The sequence below is a fragment of the Brugia malayi genome, assembly GCF_000002995.4.
Source record: "Brugia malayi strain FR3 genome assembly, contig: Bm_v4_ChrX_scaffold_001, whole genome shotgun sequence".
NCBI lineage: Eukaryota > Metazoa > Nematoda > Chromadorea > Rhabditida > Onchocercidae > Brugia > Brugia malayi.
In genome coordinates, this window is record NW_025062479.1 from 8186640 (window position 1) to 8212935 (window position 26296).

Genomic DNA, 26296 nt, shown 5'->3' on the forward strand with positions numbered 1-26296 from the left:
GGGACATATAACTTCCTGCTTTGCAGAAATTACAGAGCTTTTTGGACTAAACACCAGTTTAAAGAAGAAAGAAGTATTGTACCAGCCGTCACCACAGATCGATTATTGTCCTCTTTCTGTCATCATAGGATCATCCAAACTCATATCAGTCAGCAATTTACCTTTCTAGGAAGCACCATTTTATCGGATGCCAAATCGACAAAAACATTGACAACAGATCAACAGTGGTACATCAGTGCACTTGAATTATTTATCAATTTTCGAAACCATTTAAACCATCTCAAATTAGTTATAGTAATTTTAAATCAAAAAATCTGGTAAATGCTTCATTTTATAGTAAAATTTTAATACCACTTAGAAAATTGACAGTTAAAAAAGTGTTGAACAGTATGGTTTCAGTTGCCCTCTCGAAATGGTATCTATCCATAATTGGAACATATTCGTAACGGTGAAAGATTTACCCATTCAAAAAAAATATTCTTTTTAGCTACTTTTTGTTAGCTGTTTTATGTCCCACAATATTCATAATAAACTGCCTTTACTTACGCAATACGATTATAGCCTTTTAGAAAGAGTTTTCCTCTTTCTGTGTAGACTATAAATGGACTACAATGGCAAATTATGATGTTGAAGAGCGCAACTTTTATAATAACTCATTAGATAAACGGAAAGAGCTATCAAAAAATGACCTTTTAGCTTTACGCTCCCGATTTAACCTGAGGATTTATGAGTAAGTGGATACTGAAAATAAATAATGTCGAAAAAAAAAAAACAAAAAACAAATGGTAATAACACATCGAAATGCAGCTGCATTAACTTATAACATAAGGATTATCTTTATTGACTATTCATTATAAAAATATAAAACTGTTTCAAATTGCATCTCATGTAAGCGCATCATTCATCCAAACACTCATTTTCCGATTATTGCTTGCCTATAAAATTTCAACTGTTAACAAAGAGTATGTGCGTTGTTTAATATGTTGAAAACTACTCCTTTTTGTCGCGGATTTTAACATCGCGAAACTCTAAAATATTGAATGTGCGCCGTGAATATGAGTAAGAAATATGTTTTATGTAATTCTTTGCAATAATGTTTATACTTTGAACTCTCTGTTTCCAATCTTATGTTTAACCGGTAACTCTTTTATATATTGTTTACACGGTATAAGTTCCTCATTTAGCTGACCTCATTTTTCAACCGCCACTAATTGTAAATTATCTTTGAATCTATAAGACTATAAGAACTTTTGCTTAATTGATGTCCTTTGCGGTTTGCTAACTAGTAAATGTGCTTATAAACCAGGTCAACAGCTCTCTGTTAGATCGATTACTCTTTCGGTAGGTCAACCTCATATTGTAAATCATTAAATCATATACTTTGTTTACGCATATTGCTTGCTACATAAGGAGGTCACCCTTATTGTGTGTTTTTTACCAAGAACCAGGAGTGTTCATCTTCAATTCTTCTCTATTGTACTGTTGTTTCTGCTAATAAAGGAATTATTATATTCCTCTGTTATCCTACATATTTACATCTATATCCAACGAATCTCCCGCAAATCAACAACCTCTCCCAAAACAATAAATTAAACTATCAAATCTTCCATGACACTTTGTTGCAAATCAAATTTGCTTACAATGTCGAAATATTGTAAAGGTTTTCTAAGCTAATAGTCATTCTTTAAGAAACTACAGTATTAATACCCATCTCTTACTATATAAAGAGTAAAGATCATCTGATAACTCTTTACTCACTATATGCGCTCGTTATAAGCCAATGCTCACTATGTAAGGATTTTAACCTTTGTCTAGGAAAGTTTTTAGTAGCGCAAGCTACAATTCGGCTACTCTCCAGCACTCATTTCATTCGATTCATTAAATCTTTAAATAATTTTCCTATCAATTTATTTCTCTCTCTTCACCTCATACGTAGACCTTCAAGTTCTACAAAGTTATCATTATATTGTTGCTGTAATAGTTGCTAGCATTATAACAGATTCCTTCTCAGTAATGGAAAAAACTAGAAAGCTTCTCTAACAAAGATCTACAATTAATTTCTCGTAACTATACTCAAAAGCTATAAATTATCAACAGGTACACTTGGTGCAAATGTATTTATGTCCCGCATGCCGTGTCTCATTTCCTTGTGTGACTTCTTGTGCATTAAAGAAATATTTCTGAATATATTGCATTAGCATACATAAAAGGAAGGAAATAAGGTTCATTGCACTAATGAACAACACATTTAGATAAATCAATTGCGTGTCATGCAAGTCAACTATAAGCTATGATTAAATTATTCTAAGCTCAACTATAGTCGAAAGGACATATTTCAAGAAGAAGTTGTAGAAATTGATCTCAAAGTATAAGTTACCAAATGTGCTTTTTCTTCTATTCTTTATTCTCAACTTTTCACTATCACAAACAAAGACAATTTTTTCACCGCTTAATCTCTCTCTTTTGTGTCAAAGTTTGGGTACCATGGAAAGACCTTATAATTTCTAGCTGTTATGACACCACTTGGAATATCTAGTGATACATTCGTATTTAATTTGTACTCATAAAATTGAGTTTTTTTTCTTTTTTTTGCGAACTTATGGTGCCGATAATAACCAATATTTATTTTTTTAAGCAGAATTGATTTGGAAAATAACTCACATACTTTTTAATCTCAATTTCTTTGTATATTTCCTTCAAAATGTATTTTTTCATTAAACATTTTTTGTGCGGTCAGAACCTGCTTGGAGGTAGGTCTGTCTATCACTTACAATCATTGAACCAGTGCATAGAAAAATTTTCCAGCTACAAACAGGTTAATTTTGATAATTATGTCATAACTATTAAGGAAATTTTTTAAGAGCATTTTTTGTTATTACTTGAACTTTTTTGTTGCAATGCATATGAAGATAATAAGGATAAGTAAGATAAAGAATCATTCCATAATATATAAACCCAGTTTGCTTTATAAAAATTTTAGTCTTTTTGAGGATGTGATTCAAAAAGACATGAACCGGAATACTTATATTTTTAATAAGTCAAATATCTTCAAGAAATAACTGATTGCCTGAATATGTTTTATATTACTGCTTCCCTGCCACTTACCGTTCCCATGCCGTTAGTTCATTCCAGGGTAAGTGAATACAAATACTTTGGTTAATATTAAACTGCAGTTGAAGTGTATAAGTAATTTACTTGTTTTTGCTCTTCAAAGTTATTATAAATCCATTCTTTTTTATTGGAAAATCTACAATTTCGAAACTTATTCTTGAAATATTCCAATTCAGGAAACAAATAAATAACTTCAAAATTGTATTTGAAGAAGTAGCTATTATTGTTAAGGAAAGTGAAGAATATTTTACTAATATAGATTTGTTTATGAGAGCAGGAAATATTTAGTATACAAAAATTACGCATGAGAAGTGATGTCCGCGCTTCCCATGACTTTCTAGGGTTTCTATCCCGAATGATATTTTCTTCAGGATTTTTCGACTTTCCATGTATTTAAAGATTTAAATTCGTAGATGAATCACTTTAGATGATGCTGAACAAACTCTGATTGTCCTGTGACAAACTGTAGTTTTCACATTATTTGTCTGATAATACACAATATCAATAATTTATCAGTTTATTTTATTTCTTAGGCATTGCTGCAATAGCTTGCTTTGTGTTTGAAATCAACGGCTGTCCACTGACCAAACAGTTTTTAGCAAAAATATCGTTCGACTACTCCTAGTACAATTAAGCATTCCTAATAAGTCTATCATTTGTGAAAGAATATTCATGGAATGACATACTTCATGGATTGTCCTGTATTGTATTGCACCTGTAACGTAAAAGGCAGTTTCACTGTTCTATACGTGATTATCGTCAAGCAGGTATTTCTCTCATCTGAATTGAATTGTGTTTCAAAATAACAAATATTTTTAAAGCGTATATGTTGACATTTTTTAAAGGATATAAAAACAGACTCCTTGTCGAATCAGTACTTTTTTTAATTGTTTGTAAAGTTATCGTTTTTCTAGGGAAGATGGTTTTGTTCGGTGCTCGACAATATTCTACTTAAAGGCATCCATAAAATTTTTTTTTGAATCATGGTGGTTGTCGGTGGATAAAGCATTCCCTGTATATTACATTCTTAGAATAATATTTTGGGCTTAAACGGATCACTTGCTAATTCAAGATTTACCAGGAATTTACGTCATAAGTAAATTGATTGCATCAGAGCTTACTTTTATTTATCTGAGAATTCCTCCAGAAAATTAGAGGTGATTAACACCTACAGTTTTGATCATTAGTACCAGGACAGTTCATGGTCTTTATTCCAGTTGATTTCTTTTTTTTTGATAATTAGGTAGGTAAAATTTTAACAGATCGGATTCGGTGTCTTCGAAATTAATTGTTAAGTGATCTACTAAGAATGTGAATTTGATAAAAATTATAAAGAAGAGCTATAAAGATTATAAAGATATTTAAGTTTTGATGTTTCGGACTGATTTTACGCTGAAGTGGGTTCACCATAATCATCTTATTCTTACAACAATCGTAGAAATAATTTAATGAGCTAACGGTCTTGTTACTGATTTATCGAGGAGTGGCACACAGTGAAGTGCACTAGAAGTATTACTATCAGTACAATAGTTATTGGCAGTTTAGTAGTAAATGTATGGTCGTATCTTTTATAAAGTGTCTCTCACTGACTACAGCAACCATATTCACTATCAGATGGATATTTTTTTTTTTTTAAATTCATTGAGGTATTTCAGCTAATAATTTTCATAAAATTATTTTCTCACTCATAGGTTAATGAAATCATGGAGCACCTCTTTTATTATTATTAAATTTATTTCTCTTTGTCACTTTTGTTTTCTTAATATTTGACCACTTTGTGGTCAAATCAGCATAGAAACTTGAATTATTAGAGATTAGGGAAGATAATAGAAACCCTATTTGACATCTCGGCAAAAAAATCTGTTTCGTGGTTCTTGACAGAGCTTCCTTTCGGTTTACACTGATGCTACAGGAAACATATAAGTCGTTCTTTTTTTTTTAAAACACAACCAGTTATCTTCCTATCCAAGTAAACTGATATTGCAAAATGCACTAGTAAAAATCTGTTTTTGAAAATTTCCGAAATACAATATGTTTTTCTAGAAATTATAGAAGAGTGGATAGATTTTTCTGCTTATCTATCTTGCTGGTATTTGTTTACTTAAGCGTTTTTTTTAAATCTTTAGCAATATTTATGTTGCACCGGACGAATCAGGAGCACTAAATTTTATAGATCGGTAGTTTGATTTCTGGGAGAAAAATTTAAAACACTAGCTCTCCCCAAAAATTTAACAAGTTTTACTGTTACAAAAAAAAAAAAAAAAGCAAACGTGAAGAGGCAATCATTCATAAATGTGCTTATCAGAAATCAAATCAGAAAAGCAAAGACAGGTTAATACTAATATAAGCTTATGTGCTAATGCTAAGTACCAGGAGTGTTGAAAATGACTTTTGAGTGATGAAGGGTGAGTAAGAACTTCAGAAGTTACTCAGTTCGGTATTTCGTCAAATGGGTACTTATTAATAGAAGTCCTGCAAACCCATATAGCGCAGCTTACTTGTAGTAATGATGTAGTATGATTTTAAATTACTTATCACGAGTAGCATGTTTTAGAAAACTGCGAAACTCACAATAGTTTTTTCAGTTTTTTCATACCAGGAGTGTCTTATAGAGAATGACATACATCAAAATGTTGGAGAAAATGTCATTGGGGTATATGGGTGACACAGTAAGTTATCGGCTGATTCAAAGAGGATATTGCTTGTTCCTGTCGACGACTACGAATTTGTAAATGAAGGAGGAATGCTCTATTGATCTAAACAGTTCAGTGTAATCACTTTCTCCTTTTCTTCTCCAAATTTAGAATGAATAGTCGGCTGATTTTATAAAGCACATTGTGCTCTTATAAAGAATGAAATGCATCAAAATGTTGCAGAAAATGTCATTGGGGTATGTGGCGATCCTTTGTGTTTTCTGTAGTGTTAGTGACAATCGGCTGATTCAAAGGATAATTGCTCTAAATGGTGCAGGAATATGAAGTAGTTAGAATGAATAAATGATGAGGAGGGGGAGCAATGACACTTTGATCAGTGTGAACCTTTCGACTAAGCAATTTTTACCGATTCTCCGATACATATCACAAATAATAATTCGAAGCTGAGCGGAAACGCAGTGGTCAAAAAAAAAATATATATATATATATACAATTTGAATTTTTAGTAACATTTGGATAGGCCATAAGACTTTTATAACTGATGAACTGCGCCTAATAAATGACTTTAATATTTAAGACAATAATTTGAAAGTGAAACTTTTTCATAGATCATCCCATTCATTTGATTTTTTAAGAACTATATTGAATTGTTCCTAAGCGATGCCAAAAATCAACATTAATTTTGATACTGACCTTCATCACAGATATTTTATGAAATAAATCAAAAAATGTCATCGCTCCGATGTTTGATACTGGCAACTTACTGTATTTGCAGTTTTAATTGTACTGTTAATAAAATTAAGCACTTTCTCATGCATGAAAGCTGTGTTTTTTTAATCTAGAAATTTCTAATCTAAAGTTTACCACACTTACGAGATAAGAAAAAAATTAGCAATAAGCCCAAAATGATAAGTAACAATAGTTTTTTTAAATTTTCTGTAATATCTGCTTGTCTCCAAGGATTGTGGTATTTTTAATGATTTGAAAACTAATATTAGTGAGACAGGAAATCAACGTTAGAAATGAGCCTTATATATGTATATATTTATTTATTTAATTTACTTAATTTATTTAGCTTCTCAATAGAATACCTCAAATGTCCACCTTAGAATTACTTTTTCGATGAATTAAATTTACCGGATAGTTTTTTGAATTATTTAATTTGAAAAAAAAATCCGCAACTGACAACAAAATTTCGAGGAAAGAAGAGATACGTAAAAAGAGTAGCAGTAACACATAACAAAACAGAAGATGATAAAAAGGACTTTAAATATAAAGATGCAACAGTTATTGATTGTTTTGTTAATAAGTTATACTTGATGACAGAAGGGTAAATTAAGTGACTAAGAAAAACACAGTATTTAGAGAAATTAAAAATAATTATTCCAAAATTTTTTCATTCGTATTTCTTAGGGTGAAGTTGTTTTCATTTCTCAAGAAAAGTTTTTGTTGATTAAAAAAATGCGGTAAATAGTTTTAGAATTAGGATTCTGAGTTCAGGAATTCAAGAACCAAATTAATGCTAGATATTGAAGTACCCACTGCAGCTAAAATAACAATGTATTATTTCTAAGCAAATTTTACCATATCTCTAATTATAGCACTAAAAGTAATGATAAAATGCAATATAATTTTATAAAAATGGTGGACAATACTGAAAAGTCACCATTGAACCGTCGATGTGATGTTCTGTCGTTGCCAACCTTCACTGATTATTGACCTAATAGTATAAACCGCCCATGGAGAATTCAAATATAAGGAATAAATTTTTGGAGATTCTGTATTTGGCAAGGATGTTTCGCATCCCTCCTATTACTTTTACAGTGTCTGTCCTGAGTGCTTGTGTGCTGACTGTATGTCTTATTGCAATGGTGTACATCAAATGGGATATTCAGGACGCTTACAAATCATTGGACACCGAAATGCATCACTTCAAAGTATTATATTTTACTCCAGTCTTGTGCTTCTCAACTAATTTCAATTACTTTAATGTTTCAACAGTCATGTCACAGTATAAAGTTTGCAGTTCTTTCTCTCTTTATCTTTTTCATATATGGTCGACTGAACAATTTACACTTTATAAAACGAGATTTAGGAGTGCTTTATAGGTAATTACTGATGATTTATGGGACGATTTGATAATACTTGGACAAAATCCTTCAAAACGGCGTCAAAGGAGATACAATGAGAAAGGTTCAGATAGTATTCATGAATATGGAAATCACCCTACTGGTAAATATCCATGATACAACTACTTATTATTCAAAGTGTTCTCGAGAATATTTTCTTTAATGCAATTTTAACAGAACGTATTTCCTCAATAGAAAATTATTTTCCATCATCGCAACTGGGCATTACAACTGTTAGCTTACCTAATGTAGAGTTAATTATGCAGGTGTTCTATTAGAAATTTTTTACCTCTTAATGGCTAAAATAGAAATAGCAGGATAAATTATCTTTCCACAGATTTCCCTGTTGACATTGGGAGGAAAGAAACATGGGGATATAGAGTGATTTAACACGAAAGTATGCAACGTAAAAATCAGGAATAGATATTCGGTTGAATCTCACTTTAATTTTTATATTATTAAATGATTTTATAAGATATATGTGAACAGGAAAAACTGTAAAAAGCAAATCCGATCTTTTTAAAAAAAAGAGAAACAAAGAAATTTCATATAAAACTAAAGTGGACATATAGAAATTCTTCCTTTATCCTTATTCTTCTGAGAAGCGAGGGTTTTAAATTACTATTAAACAGCGCTTTTCGCTTTTTGCGAGAAGAAAACAGAACAAAATGAATTTGTTATCATGGAAATACCGGAGGATGTCAGTAGTAAGTAATCGATATCCAAGAGTTCCGGTTTCATCTTCTATAAGTGATTGAAAAACGTAATAAAAAAAAACACTACATCCTCTAATTTTTCTTAAGCTTTTAAAGCATCACAAATGAAAAAGGCAAATTACACAACTACAGGTTCAAGAACACTTGTTGGATTGTAATTATTTCACCTTATTGTTGCAGAAATCTCCCACGACAAAGCATCGTTAGTTACTAGCAACACTGAAGGTCAGCACGATTCTCGCACATCAGTTCCACCTTCTAGCACTGACAGTAGTACTTTGCTGGAGTTGTACAAGTTCAAATCACCTGGCGACAGAAATAAAGGACTTGATCAATTTTTCAAGCCGGTTGCCGGTTCATCTTTACCCAATATAGATGGCGAACAAAAAACGAAAGGTTCTCCGCCGAGTGGACCACAATTAACCGATATTTGTAGTAAATTTACTTTTATTGATTAACGATAAAGTCATTTTCACTTAGATCCGGTTTTTAGTTGTCATCAAGGATTTTATAGATCAGTTGGATGTTAATAAAAGCATTCAGAAATTTAAAGAATTAAATTACTTCCTCATTCATGGAGAAAAATTACATTCCCACTTGATTTTTTTACTTTAAAACTGTTGTGCATTTGAAAGTATCATTCTGTAGTCTCTATGATAGCTAGCATTTTTACTTACCCGTTTTTGATCAAAAAAGCGAAAAAAGGATGTGGGCAACTTTTGTCCTATTAGCATATTTTTTTTACCAGTTAATCAAGCTATCATTACAGAATGTGCTAAAGGAAACTCGTGTCCAGTTGGGCTGCCAGGCTCTAAGGGTCCACCAGGACATACTGGGTTAAGCGGTATACCTGGCATTGATGGGCAACCTGGCAAAGATGTTGAAAATATGTCACCGCTTCACAACGAAGCGCCATGTTATCACTGTCCCCGAGGACTGCCTGGTATTCCAGGAGCAGTTGGGAAACCCGGCCTAAGAGGAGTCGCAGGTGCAAAAGGTCAGAGCGGTGTCCCTGGAAGAAATGGACAACCAGGACCACCTGGTGAACCTGGATCGGCAGGACCTGTAGGTGAGTGCAATGATCATTTTGTTGAAACGAAATGCACTGTTGGCAATTAATCATATGTCCCAAAAACTAGTATTTTATTTGGTATTGTGTAACAAAAGTTTTTTTTGGGCATATTTCTCAATTCGCATCTCATACTCGAAAATTTAGTCGACAACTGACTTCATTCACTTTTATATAACACTGTAATAATTTACATCGGTTCGATTTCAGGTAAAGATGGCGAAATGGGTCCTCCAGGTTCTAGAGGTTTAGATGTGCACCATTTAGTTGGTCGTCCTGGTTCGAAGGGATCAAGGGGACCACTAGGACCAGCAGGACCACCCGGAGACAAAGGTGCTGAGGGGCAAACTGGTAAAGCTGGCCCACAAGGTTTACCAGGAAGCCCTGGCCCTGCTGGTCTGCCTGGTCCTCAAGGACCAATAGGACCTGAAGGCGAAGAAGGAAGGCCTGGAAAAGATGCAGAGGTATTCCTTTTTATTCTTCAATGAATTCAGCTAATCTAAGAAATGGAGAGTATTCTTAGTTGAAGTACTGCTAGGTGGTTTCTGCTCTTCTGAAAAAAAAACTCTCAAAAGAGATTGATTTGTTTTCAGTACTGTCCATGCCCATCTCGGCGACCCAATATCATGCATCACGAGAGAAAGGAACACAAAGCAGCAATTACATTATATAGCTATGGTGACAACGACGGAAGGTCGGTTAGCGGTGGCTCTACTTATAAGAAACTATAAACGTTCTGCAGCTGATGATAAATAGGCCTGCTCTCAATGTCCTCAATCAATCCTAACATTTTCCTGTTCCGAAATTTATTTAATCACACAATGCTATGTGAAGAAATTTTTAACAATGTAACGTATTCCTAAAAGTATAAAATTTTAGAGTACCATATCAAGAATCGTTCCCAAAAGAATAGACTGGTTTCATTCCACTCTACATTTCCAATTAATTATTGTTCTTGTAGTATACGCGTAAAGTGAATGTTACTGCTTCATTAAGCATGTTTTTAATCATTTCTTTGCTATGGCATAAATATATATATCAATAACGAGGCAGTTCGACCACAAAAGGGATTTCCCATTGCTTCAATTGTTCTCTATCAAATTTATTGTACTGTTGATTCCGCTGGTAAAGGAATTATTATAATTCTGTGTTAACCTATGTATTAATATCAATATCTAACGAATGTCCGCAAGATCTCCCAAAAACAATAAGATTTTTTAAAATTCTCCACACATATATATAGTTATATTTTACTCTATCCTTCGCAGTTCACAATTCTTCCTAAAACATTTTTCGCTTTCTTAATGCAGTATAATGTCTGCCAGCCTTCCTAGCCACTTCGGACTTCTAAGAACAGCATGTTCTTCATAATCTCTGACACAGTAAATTCATTTTTTCATTGACAGGTTTTCTGGGTGGTTTGCCTACGGACATTGAGGAAAAATTGAACGTATTTTTAGGTTAACGGTCGTCTCACTATATTTATGGGTTTCCTTTATTACTTTGTTTAAAAATTTAGTTCGATCTTTCAACAATCAGGAAATTCTTCATAAATTTTCACTATCGAATTGCTTTTTCAACTATTAAAAAAGTGATTTTGCCTGATAATTCTGTTAAAATTGCAGTGTTTAGCGTTTAATTTTCTGGTAATATGAAGATAAAAGTTATTTTTTCGAAAGTTTCTACTTTTGCAAGAATTTCTTCACTTGGGAAGACCTTTTTCGAAACTTCAACTTAAGGTTAGTGATTTACAACCGACTTCCATGACAACAATAAATACATACACAGTGAGAATTGCAATGTATAGAACAAAGAGTAGTTCTAGGAGCAGTCGCGTGCTAACTTATTCCTTCACCAGTTTTTCCTAGTAAACTGATTCGATAAATCGCTGTTGACAAGTCCTGTTGCTAAGAATTACAAACATGCATAAAACTTCGCAGGTCCATGGGATAAAGAAGCAGCTGTCAAACAATCTGTGAAACTTACGGCATGATGACTTGTTAGTAATAATCCGCATTACATTTCTCTCTCTTTAAGCTATCCGATGAAATAAGGCGCCAAAAGCCATTTTGTGATATAAACAGAGTGAATGAAAACGCGACGAAATTATGCATTTTATAGACATTAAGATACAGTTGGGATACTTTATGACAAATAAATTCACAACTCTCTGTACGCTCAATTTTGATTAGAATGTGCTAACAGAGAATTCAAGTCGAAAGCCAAAACTCTCAGTTGCGCCTTTAAATAGATGCCGTTTAGGAGCAAATTGTCAACACTCAAGTATATTGCAAAGGAAGTGCATAAATCTTCGAAACTTTGAAGCATCTATTTAATATTAGTAATTAATAACAGAATCAAGCAATACCTGCTATAAAGTGCAGAAAGTTCCGCAAAAATTACTGGATAGGTATATCGATTGTTCCTTTTGACCCTAAAAATGCTGGTTCATAATAGGTGTAACAAAAATGAAATCCAAATTAATTTTACGATGTAGTAGAAATGGATACGTAAAGTGATATTTATCATTACTTCTGGGAAAGTAACAGAATTTCCCAGGAACAGTTGCAACATGACCAGCTCTGGTGCAATGCATATGAAATAATCAACTATGTCTTAAATATATATATTTTCTACTTTGAGTATGCTTCTTACACTTCAAACTAATAAAACTGTTTTTAAAACTGGGTCACTTTCACCAAAAACAAAGGGTAAAGCAAATTTCTTATTCTATGATGGGCCAAAAAAAAAAACTTTTTTATCAAGCACCCCAATAAACACCAATTTAATGTAATAATTAACTCCAAATCTCGTATTCCCATTACCCTAACACTATCCTACATACACTTGGATGTTATTAACTGGAAGATTCAAAAGTACAAGAATATATTAAAATTCCTCCATAACCCGGCGCAATGCAGTTTATAACTGTAAAAAAAAAAAAAAAAAAAAAAAAAAAAAAACATCAATTGATAAAGCTAAATTTAGGGAAAACAATACCAATCTGACAAAGGTTGTTTAAAAGGGATGTCAAGAAAGGAAAGCAAAATAATTCAAGAACAAGCAAAAATTGTGATGACAAAAAAAATATCACTCTGAATGCTGATGAAATCAACCACGATGAGTTGAAAGCGAAGTACCTGCAACAAAATAATGAAATGATCAGAGAGACAAAAAGTTTAGAGCATACAAATGTTGTTACTCTTCTGAAAAATTGCAGCATTCTCAGCTCTATAACCAAAGTTTATTTGAATAATGATATTTGGTAAGAATCGAAAAATTACTAACAGCTGTAGTACTTTCATTTGTTCAACCTCAAATACTGATTTTTAATACAACACTGTTCCCATGAATTTATTGTTGTTAAAAAATTATGGGAAAGGCTGAGCTTTGATCATATATAATAATCGTTACCATAATTATCTAAGAGGAAGCAGTTCGCTTTTTTGAAATTCAAGCAAAATAAATTAACAACTAATTCCACAACGGCTAGTTTAATGAATAGCAACAATCTAAATTTCAATTTATTGCTTTATTAACCGATGATATTGATAGCGACAGATTAACTTATTAGTTGAGTAGCAAGGAATTATCAGCATGTAACATTTATGGTAAATCTTTTAGGTACTGAAGTATTCGATTAAATAAACCTTCATAAATTGAAATTCAGATCTTTTGGAACTATAAATAAATTGATATGGTATAAAGTAGAAGACAAATATATATTTCGCAGTTTTATTAATCTGCATTTGACACCATAACTTTTTCCTGTTTGGTATTCGAAAATAATACTATGACTATTTAAAGAGATCTAGAATGACATGCGAAAATTACTAAAACCGTGCTCAACTCACCGATCTCGTAGATACAATTTCTTTTAAACTTGGTTTAAGTATCTTACTTCATTACGAACAAATCATAAGATTACAGCAAGATTATGACTAGTTAGCTATTTAAATAGGATGCGAAAACAGTCCTGGACAAAACATAACATTTGCAGAAGCATAAATTTGAAAGATCTAACACAATCCATGAATTAAAATGCTGTGTCTAAGGGGCGGGGGGTTTTAACTTTAATAACAGATACCATGAATAAATGCCAATGAGCATGTTCATGTTTCATGAAATTGCATGCAAGAACAACTGAAAAATGCGAAACATTAAAAGTAAAATACCTGCAGAGGATGAAGGAGCACTGCGATGAAGTGTTGTTCGCGTAATGTTACCTTCCACATCCACAGTTTCAAATTGTTCTTCTCGTTCCAAATCACGTAAGCGATGCTCATTTTCCGTTCCAGTAAATTGTACATGACTAATAACTGGATCAGTGACACGAGTCAGAACCTTTCTTGAGATTATTTCTGTTGAACCATCTTCGTTGATTTGCATCGTTTCAAACGTTGTTAGCGTGGTCGGATAATCATGAAGCACAGTGTCCAAATCACCAGCTAACGAATCTTTTTCTTCCTGGTCTTGATATATACTCACCGTATCATCACTCAATAGTGTTTGCCTATCCTTACTTACTTCTCGCATGGCAACCTCTTCCTGCATAAAATCTTTGTCTTGCGGAATTATTTCAAGAGAATCATGCATCCCTTCATGCACTTTTTCAATGACTTCATATTCAGTTAAATAACGTTCATCTATTAAATCGCTCTGTGGTGGGGCATTAATTTCTAAAGAATCAATGCTTGTTCCCATCGCTTCTGGAATAAAATTTTCGAAATCCCTTTCAATGCTATCGGTTGGTGAAGCTAATGGTGTTGCCACTTGGATATCTTCTTCAACTGGTATTGCTTTTATATCCGAAATGGAATCCTGTTCTTCTTCGTCATCGTCTCTTATACTCATCTCTTCGACCTCCGACTCTTCACGTATATCGGATAGTATCATTGCTTCATCTTGTTGGGAACCTTCGACTATGACCTCTTGTTCCAGTCGTTCAAATTCGGCTAAGGAACTTGTTGAACCATCAGCTGTTTTCAATTTCCCGGCTACGTACAGCTCAGCTTCACTTCCACTAAGACTTGATTCACCTTTGTTTAATACATCTCGCTCGATTCGTTCAAATTCCTGCAAACTCGTTTCGGAGACATTGTCGCTTGAAACCGTTTTGTATTTCCCAACTGTTACACTGATATCTGTTCCCTGGCCATTTAAAGACGCACTTCTTTCATTTAACGAATCCGCTTCTTCCGGCTCTTCATGCAGTGTCTCTAACTCCACTTCTACTGGATTTACTTGTCCGTTTTCCATATACATTGGATACTCATCAGATAATGACAATGCAGTTTGCTTAGCTGATCCCACTTCCTGATTCTTTTCTATCCATGACATTTTCAACTCTGGTGTAAGTCGTTCAAGAAATGTTTGTGGTTCATCATGTGAACCTTTTCGAGAGCTGGTGCTGCTTCGACGTGATGTGCTATATTTCTTACCACTGCTTCCACTTTTAACTGATATTTTATCAAGAGAATCTAATGAATCAGATTCGGTATATAAAATTGCTTCGGAGGACAATGCAACATCTGCAATTTCATCTTCTTCGATCCTATGAACAATACTCGTTTTATTTTCAGTAGATAGATATGAATATTGTGGGAAACATTCTTTTTCAAAATCCATTGCTTTTTCATGCACTGATTCCTGAAAGGTTGTAAAATTAGGTACTTCTTGTTTCCATGACGAAAATACCTGATCAGCATCGTCTCCTGGAGCTTCTATAATAGAGTCAAGAACTTTAATTTCCGCTAAGCCATCGACAACTTTCCTGGAGTAATCAGATGCAATAGCAACAGCAATACTTTCATCCTCATCACTGAAACCCGGAGGAACTGGGGAAACAGGTCGTCCAGGATCCATATCTGGAGCGAGTAGAATACCACTAGTTGTTAGCAGTAAGCCTTCTCCCATATCATCCTCATCTTCAACAGATACAAGTTCTATATCAGGCACATCTCGACTAGAACGTTCTGGATCAATAACTCTACTTTCTTGCCTACTTGGTTCTTGTTCTTCATCCTGAGATGCAGTAAAAAGACGATCAGACTGTACTGGTGAGAGAATTGCAATCGGTGTAGCACTTTCTCTACACTCATCACTCATTACTGACAATCTACTGCTAGCTTCGCTAGTTGCTGTAGTGTACTCAGATTCCTGAGAATGATAGCCAGGAGCTGTTTCGAAAGTGTCCTCTTGGGATGTAAGGCATGTATCATAACCATCTCTTGATGTAGCCGTTGCCGTCTTATAGGTGGATTCACTACGTGATAAGCTTTCTATTGCTTTCACGTCATCAACCATTACTGTTGTCTGTATATTAAGCTCTTCCTCATTTCTTTCATATTCCTTAAGTAAACTATTGCATCCTTCTACGTGTCTTTTTAACTTCCTCGTTTCTTCTGCAAACGTTTCTAACTTCTTCTTTAAATCACATTCATAGTCCGCTTCATGTTCATGTTCAACTTGGGGTACACTCTTTTCAGCAGCAGTTCTTTCCTCGCTGGGCGGTGATTTATTACTGCAATGTTTTCCAATCAAGGAATTTACGCTGCAATTACTCTGCTCACTTACATTGCTCCTGCTGACTGTTTCACCTAGTTTCCCCTTGCTTTCGCCAACTAAATAACCCGCATTCACTTCTAAATCAATGACATGAGTAATTTTTGTTTCCTTATCCGTTTCAAATGATCCTTTAGCAATATTTTGCCTTGCTAATGGCGCTTTTGTCAGCGTCAATGATTCCTCAAAAACAAACTCTGAAGTAGATTCAGCTATCGTTTTCATTTTTCTCCCATTATTACTATTTCTTACGCTCTTTATTTCATACACATCCTTTTTTGTTTCTAAATATTCTCCTACTGAATGACTTAATTTGTTAATGAAAATCTCTTCTTCGATCTTTTTTTGAGGAACAACTGCAGTTTCTTCTAGTGATTTAGTTCTTTTTTCCACCTTTTGCAATGATTCAATCTGAGTATCCTCTGCATAATTTAAGAACACTGATGCAAAAAACGATGAAGATGCGCCTTTCTCCACTTCTTTCTTTCTTGATAACGTAAACTTCTGACAGTTTTGTTGTCCAGCAGAGTATCTATCAAAAGCACTCGAAAGGGTTATATTTTGTTCATTTTTCAGTTGAACAGTACTTTTTTCTTTTGCTGCTAATTCCAGTTGCCTTCTTGAAAAAGTTTTCTCGCTTGTGTCGCCGTCTGCTTGTTGCCAAAGCGCGCCAGTTACTTCATCGTAAATTACTTTTACATTATTTCGTTCCACAATAGCTTCTGCACTTGAAATAACTGAGGCGTTTATGTGTCCTTCTAATTCCCCATAATGAGATATCTTTTCCTCCCTTTTTTTCTTCTCCATACTATTGTCGGCAACATCAAATGAAGCACTTCTGAGAAAACTTTTCTGACCTTCGACCACCTGAACTGTTTCTAGAGATCGGGAAACTGATGAAACTCCTGAAGCTTCAAGAATACTTGTTGCTCCACTTCTCGATGCTTCAGCAGAAGCAAAGAAATCTTTAAAGGATTCCTTTCCTACCGAGGTTACTTTCTCTATTACAGAAAACCTATTAGGTCTTTCAGAGTAACTTAATGATTTGTCTTCTTTTTGCACTTTTTCATCGCTTAAGAAAAAATCAGTAAACTGATATCTATCAGATTCTTTTGCAAAAATCTGAACATTTTTCCTTTGCTGGGGAATTATTGAACAAATTTCGATAGTATCTAGAAATGCCTCTGAAGCTATGTTTCTCGGTTCCTCTCTCGACAGCTCACACCAACTTGAAGTAATCTTTTTATTAGAAATATCTCTCTCCAGTTCGCCTTTTTCAAATGAAGTCATTAATTCATGTTTAGTAATCAACTGTTCAGAGGATCTTTTTAATAAGCACGACTTCTTATCATTTCCAGCAGGCTGTTGAGGCATCATACCATCGCTACTGTAAATTTTTAATTTTTCAAGGTTCTGTGCCATTTCTGCTTTTTCATTTAACTCCTGATCACCTTCCATGGTTATTAATCTCTTCTCATACTCCTTTTGATTATTCATCATCGCTAATGCTTTTGCATCAACATTTTCTAATTTCTCATCTCTGCTTAGCTCTGATATTTGCCGTCTCTGAATGGTAAGATCTTCTTGACTTTCTTTTTCAGCTCCTAGCCATTTTTGTGTGGTCGTTGACTCCACTGCAGTGATTTCAGAAGACTTCATGTGATATTCCTTTGGTTCAAAACGATGTATGAAGAATGATTCACTTTCCTCTTTATCTGTTCTAGGTATCTTAATTACAAATCCTTTATTGTGATCAAATGTTACCTTTTCTGCTTTCACCGCTGATTCTCCCATCAGTCCCTTCATTTTCAGTTTTTCTGAAGTCATTTCAAATCCGTCTGTTAGTTTTTCCCATTTCATAGACTCGAACCTTGCAGAACTTTTATTGCTATCGCCATTTAGCTTAATGCTTGAATCTTTACATTTTTTTGCTATACTTCCAGTTACTCTTTCTTCCGTTATAACATTAAGTGTATCGTCGCTAGGGTATGTTATTACTTGCTCCATGTAGGAAGATTTTTGTTTTTGTACTTCTGTTTCCGCATCAGTGTCATCTTTTTCTTCTAAAGCCCATGATATATCAACAGTTAGTTCATAAGGATACTTATCTTCTGCTGAGGATTTCGTTCTTTCGTCCATACGTGATTTATGATCCATGATTAGATGACTTTTTCCGTCCAAGTCAACTTCATAAGATGTTCCTTCTTCTGTCACCAATTCAGCTAAACTTTTCTCTTTACTTCCTGCCATTCCAGTCTTTAGCGTCACTCCTTCTTCTACACTTTTGATCGATGGTACCATCGGTTGAAATTCATTATTTTCTGGCACTTCTTTCCTCATGTTTTCCTTAAAAAATGTCCCTATTTGCATATTTTCGTCAACGCTTTCTATTAAAACTTCATTCCCACAATTCTTTTGAGATATCTTTTCCAGAAATGAAGTATCCATTTGCATATCTGAAGAGATAAAAACAGCATTCTGGTCAGCTGAAGATTGGAAATGCATATTTATCAAAGGTTCCCGATCTAAAGTCTCAACTGCAAATGATCCAGTTATTCTGCCTATTCTCTCTTCTTCATCTTTTAGTACTGGTTCATTCAGATTCTTAGCTGGGTCATAAACAATTTCTTTTTTGATAATTCCTTCTTCTGCTACCATTCCTTGCATCACTGCAGCTTCAACATACTGCCTAGTAGTTATTAACGGCATAAGCTGTAGATGATCTGTATCAGGAAGTTGTTCAATCGGTGTCTCTCTTATATCGCTTTTTACATCGTGATCACAAATTTTTGTTGTATCAAGAGTCGTCAATGTATCAGGTGTCAAAATAATTTCTTTAGCAACCGTTCCAGTTTCTTCTGCAAACTTCAAAAGCTTTTTTTCATCTGTCCACCGTTGTTCTTCCTCCACACATAATTCGTTTCTATCCTCCGCATCTGCATCGCTACTTGTCTTACTGTATTCCACATCCTTTATGTTATCCTTGTATTCTTGGACGTAATCCAAGAACGCACCAGGCTTATAAAATACTCTTTCAAAATCCTTCTTTTTCGGTGATCCTGATCTAGGTTGCTCGAATGCAGCAGTTATTGAGTAAAACTTGGATCGACTCTTTTCTTTAATCTTTTCAGTTCCTGCAACTGGTCTCAATCCTTTGCAAATGATGCTTTGTTCTGATTGATGCATCACCAAATTTTCCACATCTCCCTGTATTTTTATTAGAGATTCCTGCATTTGTTGCGGTGTGATTTCTTCTTTGCTCAATCTCACAGTTTCCTTTTCTTTCGTCGGTAGTTGTTCTGTTGTCAAGTTAGATATTAACTTACCCATTTTTTGTAAATCTCTGCTTTCTGTCTTCAATTGCTCAATTCCAGTTGTATCATCTGTTCCATGTAGCGGATCAGCAAATACCAAATCTGCAAACGAAACATCACTTGAAAACAGCATGTCACTTTGAAATGGTCCTGTGTCTATACATTCTTCCTTGTTTTTCGTTGCTGCAAATTCAGTAGTTCGTTGTCTATCTTCTATTTCAGATTGTATTTTTAGCAAAAATGCTTCCTCATCCCTAGCACTTCCTTTCACTTCAGCTATACCACTAGAAATTTCTCTGGAAAATCCAGTTTCCTTATAGTTCCAAGAACCAATAACATCTGGGGATTCTCCTACAATCTGTCCTTTAACAAGTTCCTTAGCGAATTCAACGCTATCCCGTTTATCACCCTTCATCTCTTCTACAAATTTCTGAGATACCACTCTTCCAAATTTTATTCCTTCAGATTTCATATTCTTTGAGATTTCTTCCTTGAATACTTTTACTTTAAATCCTTCAGAGTGTTCCATCTCCGATTGCTGATTCTCAATATCTTTTTGTAAAGTGCAAGCACTTTCCTCAGATTCTCTTTCATTAAAGGGTAAGTGCTTCTTTTCTCCTGCTTGCGGTACCGCATATTTTTGTTCTTTTCCATGAACTACTGTAAGTTTTTCCTCCTTTACTAATTCTTTAAGTAGTGAAGCACCGCATTCCTGCTGTAAAATATCTTCGGATTTTCGGGCTCCGGTTCCCTCCAGATTTTTTCTAAACATCTCTACCGAAGTATCAGGATATTCGCTTTCATTCCTTAAGGGCTTTTTACATTCTCCTATAATTATTTCTTCGGCTACTGAGATATCGTAGCTCTGGGAAAAATGACACTCCGAGACCATACTCTCAAATTGTTTCGTTTCTGTTTCCTCGAGATCTTTCTTCATAAAAGATTGATGTTGTACGTTTTCCAGCGGTTGCAAAATTTCATGTTCAGACACTGTTGTTTTGTATATCTCAACAAGCCTATTTTCTCTTTCCACAGCTGGTACAACTGTATGGTCAGCACATTCCTGTTTCAAACACTCTATTGCTGGTGCTTTAGCAAGAAGTGTAACTTGTTCTTTTGTACAAACATCTCCTTTTGTTACCCTATCATTGCTTTCCACGGGATTTCTCTCTTCACTCACATCATTAACCATAGACTGCATCCACTCTAGAACGACCCGTCTAGTCTCAGAAGAAGGTGTTTCGCTAACCATCTGCATATCTTTATCACCTCCATCGACACCACGGACCTCTGACATTCGGAATTTAGCAAGAACAATAGGTACTGCTACTTCTGTTGCATTCCTCGCAGACTTCACCACTTTTGATTGGAGATGTTCACTTTCTGAGTCTGTCACGTACACGTTTCCATATTGCTTCATGGGTTCATCAGCTTCACACTTAGCATTCCAAGATGAAACAGGTTTTTCTTTAATCGATGCAAATTCATACCCTGAGATAGCGTAGTCCCCAAGAATCTTTTCACCCTGCATAATATCTTCGAACGATTCTCCTTCAGTTTCTTCCAAATCTCCCATCCTGCATAACACATCCACAGCTTTCTGCAGGTCTCTCCAGCTCTCCATTTCAGTATGCCCTTTTGTAGTTCCTTTGTTACATATCATTGCACCGCGTTCTCCCAGAATCTCTCTGTCTGATATATTATCATCGAAAGGTCCGCCTTCAGTTTCTACCAAATCTTCCGTTTCACGTAATTGATCCACAGTTTCTGACTCTGCCGGAGACTTCATATCGAGTACATGTTTTTCCTCTGTAGTTGGTGTTTTAGATATTACGGAACCGTATTCCTCGAAATTCCTTTCATCAGGTATAATATCATCGAGCGATTTTGTTTCAGTTTCTACCAATTCGTGAGTTTTAGTTATCCGATCCACAATTTCTGACTCTGCCGGAGATTTCATATCGAGTACATGTTTTTCCTCTGTAGTTGGTGTTTTAGATATTACGGAACCGTATTCCTCGAAATTCCTTTCATCAGGTATAATATCTTCGAGCGATTTTGTTTCAGTTTCTACCAAATCTTCCGTTTTACGTAATTGATCCACAGTTTCTGACTCTGCCGGAGATTTCATATCAGTTACATGTTTTTCCTCTGTAGTTGGTGTTTTAGATATTACGGAACCGTATTCCTCGAAATTCCTTTCATCAGGTATAATATCTTCGAGCGATTTTGTTTCAGTTTCTACCAAATCTTCCGTTTTACGTAATTGATCCACAGTTTCTGACTCTGCCGGAGATTTCATATCAGTTACATGTTTTTCCTCTGTAGTTGGTGTTTTAGATATTACGGAACCGTATTCCTCGAAATTCCTTTCATCAGGTATAATATCTTCGAGCGATTTTGTTTCAGTTTCTACCAAATCTTCCGTTTTACGTAATTGATCCACAGTTTCTGACTCTGCCGGAGATTTCATATCAGTTACATGTTTTTCCTCTGTAGTTGGTGTTTTAGATATTACGGAACCGTATTCCTCGAAATTCCTTTCATCAGGTATAATATCTTCGAGCGATTTTGTTTCAGTTTCTACCAAATCGTGAGTTTTAGTTATCCGATCAACAACTTCTGACTCTACCGGAGATTTCATATCGAGTACATGTTTTTCCTCTGTAGTTGGTGTTTTAGATATTACGGAACCGTATTCCTCGAAATTCCTTTCATCAGGTATAATATCTTCGAGCGATTTTGTTTCAGTTTCTACCAAATCTTCCGTTTTACGTAATTGATCCACAATTTCTGACTCTGCCGGAGATTTCATATCAGTTACATGTTTTTCCTCTGTAGTTAGTGTTTTAGATATTACGGAACCGTATTCCTCGAAATTCCTTTCATCAGGTATAATATCTTCGAGCGATTTTGTTTCAGTTTCTACCAAATCGTGAGTTTTAGTTATCCGATCAACAACTTCTGACTCTGCCGGAGATTTCATATCAGTTACATGTTTTTCCTCTGTAGTTGGTGTTTTAGATATTACGGAACCGTATTCCTCGAAATTCCTTTCATCAGGTATAATATCTTCGAGCGATTTTGTTTCAGTTTCTACCAAATCGTGAGTTTTAGTTATCCGATCAACAACTTCTGACTCTACCGGAGATTTCATATCGAGTACATGTTTTTCCTGTGTAATTGGTGTTTTAGATATTACGGAACCGTATTCCTCGAAATTCCTTTCATCAGGTATAATATCTTCGAGCGATTTTGTTTCAGTTTCTACCAAATCGTGAGTTTTAGTTATCCGATCAACAACTTCTGACTCTGCCGGAGATTTCATATCAGTTACATGTTTTTCCTCTGTAGTTGGTGTTTTAGATATTACGGAACCGTATTCCTCGAAATTCCTTTCATCAGGTATAATATCTTCGAGCGATTTTGTTTCAGTTTCTACCAAATCGTGAGTTTTAGTTATCCGATCAACAACTTCTGACTCTGCCGGAGATTTCATATCAGTTACATGTTTTTCCTCTGTAGTTGGTGTTTTAGATATTACGGAACCGTATTCCTCGAAATTCCTTTCATCAGGTATAATATCTTCGAGCGATTTTGTTTCAGTTTCTACCAAATCTTCCGTTTTACGTAATTGATCCACAGTTTCTGACTCTGCCGGAGATTTCATATCAGTTACATGTTTTTCCTGTGTAATTGGTGTTTTAGATATTACGGAACCGTATTCCTCGAAATTCCTTTCATCAGGTATAATATCTTCGAGCGATTTTGTTTCAGTTTCTACCAAATCGTGAGTTTTAGTTATCCGATCAACAACTTCTGACTCTGCCGGAGATTTCATATCAGTTACATGTTTTTCCTCTGTAGTTGGTGTTTTAGATATTACGGAACCGTATTCCTCGAAATTCCTTTCATCAGGTATAATATCTTCGAGCGATTTTGTTTCAGTTTCTACCAAATCTTCCGTTTTACGTAATTGATCCACAGTTTCTGACTCCGCCGGAGATTTCATATCGAGTACATGTTTTTCCTGTGTAATTGGTGTTTTAGATATTACGGAACCGTATTCCTCGAAATTCCTTTCATCAGGTATAATATCTTCGAGCGATTTTGTTTCAGTTTCTACCAAATCGTGAGTTTTAGTTATCCGATCAACAACTTCTGACTCTGCCGGAGATTTCATATCAGTTACATGTTTTTCCTCTGTAGTTGGTGTTTTAGATATTACGGAACCGTATTCCTCGAAATTCCTTTCATCAGGTATAATATCTTCGAGCGATTTTGTTTCAGTTTCTACCAAATCTTCCGTTTTACGTAATTGATCCACAGTTTCTGACTCCGCCGGAGATTTCATATCGAGTACATGTTTTTCCTCTGTAGTTGGTGTTATAGATATTACGGAACCGTATTCCTCGAAATTCCTTTCATCAGGTATAATATCTTCGAGCGATTTTGTTTCAGTTTCTACCAAATCGTGAGTTTTAGTTATCCGATCAACAACTTCTGACTCTGCCGGAGATTTCATATCAGTTACATGTTTTTCCTCTGTAGTTGGTGTTTTAGATATTACGGAACCGTATTCCTCGAAATTCCTTTCATCAGGTATAATATCTTCGAGCGATTTTGTTTCAGTTTCTACCAAATCGTGAGTTTTAGTTATCCGATCAACAACTTCTGACTCTACCGGAGATTTCATATCGAGTACATGTTTTTCCTGTGTAATTGGTGTTTTAGATATTACGGAACCGTATTCCTCGAAATTCCTTTCATCAGGTATAATATCTTCGAGCGATTTTGTTTCAGTTTCAACCAAATCGTGAGTTTTAGTTATCCGATCAACAACTTCTGACTCTGCCGGAGATTTCATATCAGTTACATGTTTTTCCTCTGTAGTTGGTGTTTTAGATATTACGGAACCGTATTCCTCGAAATTCCTTTCATCAGGTATAATATCTTCGAGCGATTTTGTTTCAGTTTCTACCAAATCGTGAGTTTTAGTTATCCGATCAACAACTTCTGACTCTACCGGAGATTTCATATCGAGTACATGTTTTTCCTGTGTAATTGGTGTTTTAGATATTACGGAACCGTATTCCTCGAAATTCCTTTCATCAGGTATAATATCTTCGAGCGATTTTGTTTCAGTTTCTACCAAATCTTCCGTTTTACGTAATTGATCCACAGTTTCTGACTCCGCCGGAGATTTCATATCGAGTACATGTTTTTCCTGTGTAATTGGTGTTTTAGATATTACGGAACCGTATTCCTCGAAATTCCTTTCATCAGGTATAATATCTTCGAGCGATTTTGTTTCAGTTTCTACCAAATCGTGAGTTTTAGTTATCCGATCAACAACTTCTGACTCTGCCGGAGATTTCATATCAGTTACATGTTTTTCCTCTGTAGTTGGTGTTTTAGATATTACGGAACCGTATTCCTCGAAATTCCTTTCATCAGGTATAATATCTTCGAGCGATTTTGTTTCAGTTTCTACCAAATCTTCCGTTTTACGTAATTGATCCACAATTTCTGACTCTGCCGGAGATTTCATATCGAGTACATGTTTTTCCTCTGTAGTTGGTGTTTTAGATATTACGGAACCGTATTCCTCGACTCTTTCATCAGGTATAATAATATTTTCGAACAGTCTTACTTTTTTTACCTCAACTTCAAGATCGTTTGCAGGGTTTTCTGATTCTGTTCCATATGTTGTTGTAAGTTTTTTTACACTGAACATTTTATCTTCTAGTTCAGAATCTGCTAAACTCTGCTGATGTTTTTCCATAACGCATTCATAGGCAGATGCAATTTCTATTGTTGCTAAAGCCGCAGGAATGGTAATCACACTTGTTGAAGCTATGCCCATCTTTTCGGCGAGGCTAAAAAATCCGTCTTCAGAAGTTTCACTGCTTTCAAAGGTGCCTTCAATCTCAATTCCATGCTGTTTCAAATCTCCTTGCTTTGTGATTTCAGATATTATTAGATCTGGATGAATATTTAACGTTTCGTATTGCATTGTATTAGCGTCTTGTCCATGCTTCATTGAAACAATGCTTTCTAACACCAGTTCAGGTGGTCTTAACCCAGCTTCTTTTAGGTCTTTTAATTCAGGTTGCTCAATATAAACTCTTTCACTAATTGTTTCGTGCCTATCATTTTCAGATACAATGGGCTTTTCTTCCATATTCTGTCGTTCTGCAATTGATATCTCTTCAACACTTTTTTCTTGACTTCTTTTCATGGCTTCTGGCGATGTTGTATCTACAGACTTCTTCTGTTCGACAAGTATTTCATGTTGCGAAATTGCTGTCTTCTTTGTCCCCAAGCTCTTTTGTCCTAAAATATTGTATTCCCGAAAGTACTTTGATATGAGTTTTTCACCTAATGTATATATGCTCATTTAATATCTACTCTGTTTGCATTCTTACCTGTCCTCAACAGATGTTCCCATAACACCCTCTGTCTCTTACGCGTTTTTCCCTCCTCTAGACGTATTACTACATCTTGAATGTGTCTTCCCCAGTTAGTCTTTCCCGACTTCAGTTGCAGTCTTTCCATCCTTTGACTTCCCTTCCTACCCCTTAATACAACTCCATGTCTTGACAATTGTTGTTGTCCTACTTCACATATCTCATTTTTTACACATTTCTCCAATTGTATCTGCAAGATTTCAACAGCATTACGTTCAGTTTCATTATGCTTACAATTCAACTCTTCTTTCAAGTGTTTTTCTAACATC

General features: G+C 34.9%; 2 protein-coding genes across 3 annotated transcripts; one reads left to right on the forward strand and one right to left on the reverse strand.

Annotated features, from left to right (window-relative positions):
* Positions 1–7504: 7504 nt before the first annotated feature.
* Positions 7505–10410, forward strand: Bm7739 (Uncharacterized protein; the record flags this gene model as incomplete). 2 transcript variants are annotated; one of them, XM_001898890.2, is made up of 6 exons in its annotated part: positions 7505–7702; positions 7874–7997; positions 8791–9045; positions 9380–9679; positions 9890–10143; positions 10273–10410. In XM_001898890.2, the coding sequence occupies 6 exons, from the start codon at positions 7505–7507 to the stop codon at positions 10408–10410; spliced, it is 1269 nt and encodes a 422-aa protein (XP_001898925.2). The 2 variants fall into 2 exon arrangements, with proteins under 2 accessions (XP_001898925.2, XP_042930014.1); XM_043074080.1 differs by having other exon boundaries at positions 7634–7702.
* Positions 10411–12790: 2380 nt separating this feature from the next.
* Positions 12791–26295, reverse strand: Bm18562 (Uncharacterized protein; the record flags this gene model as incomplete). Its single annotated transcript, XM_043074081.1, has 3 exons — positions 12791–12819; positions 13855–25893; positions 25986–26295. The coding sequence occupies 3 exons, from the start codon at positions 26293–26295 to the stop codon at positions 12791–12793; spliced, it is 12378 nt and encodes a 4125-aa protein (XP_042930015.1).
* Between the last annotated feature and the right edge of the window lies 1 nt (position 26296).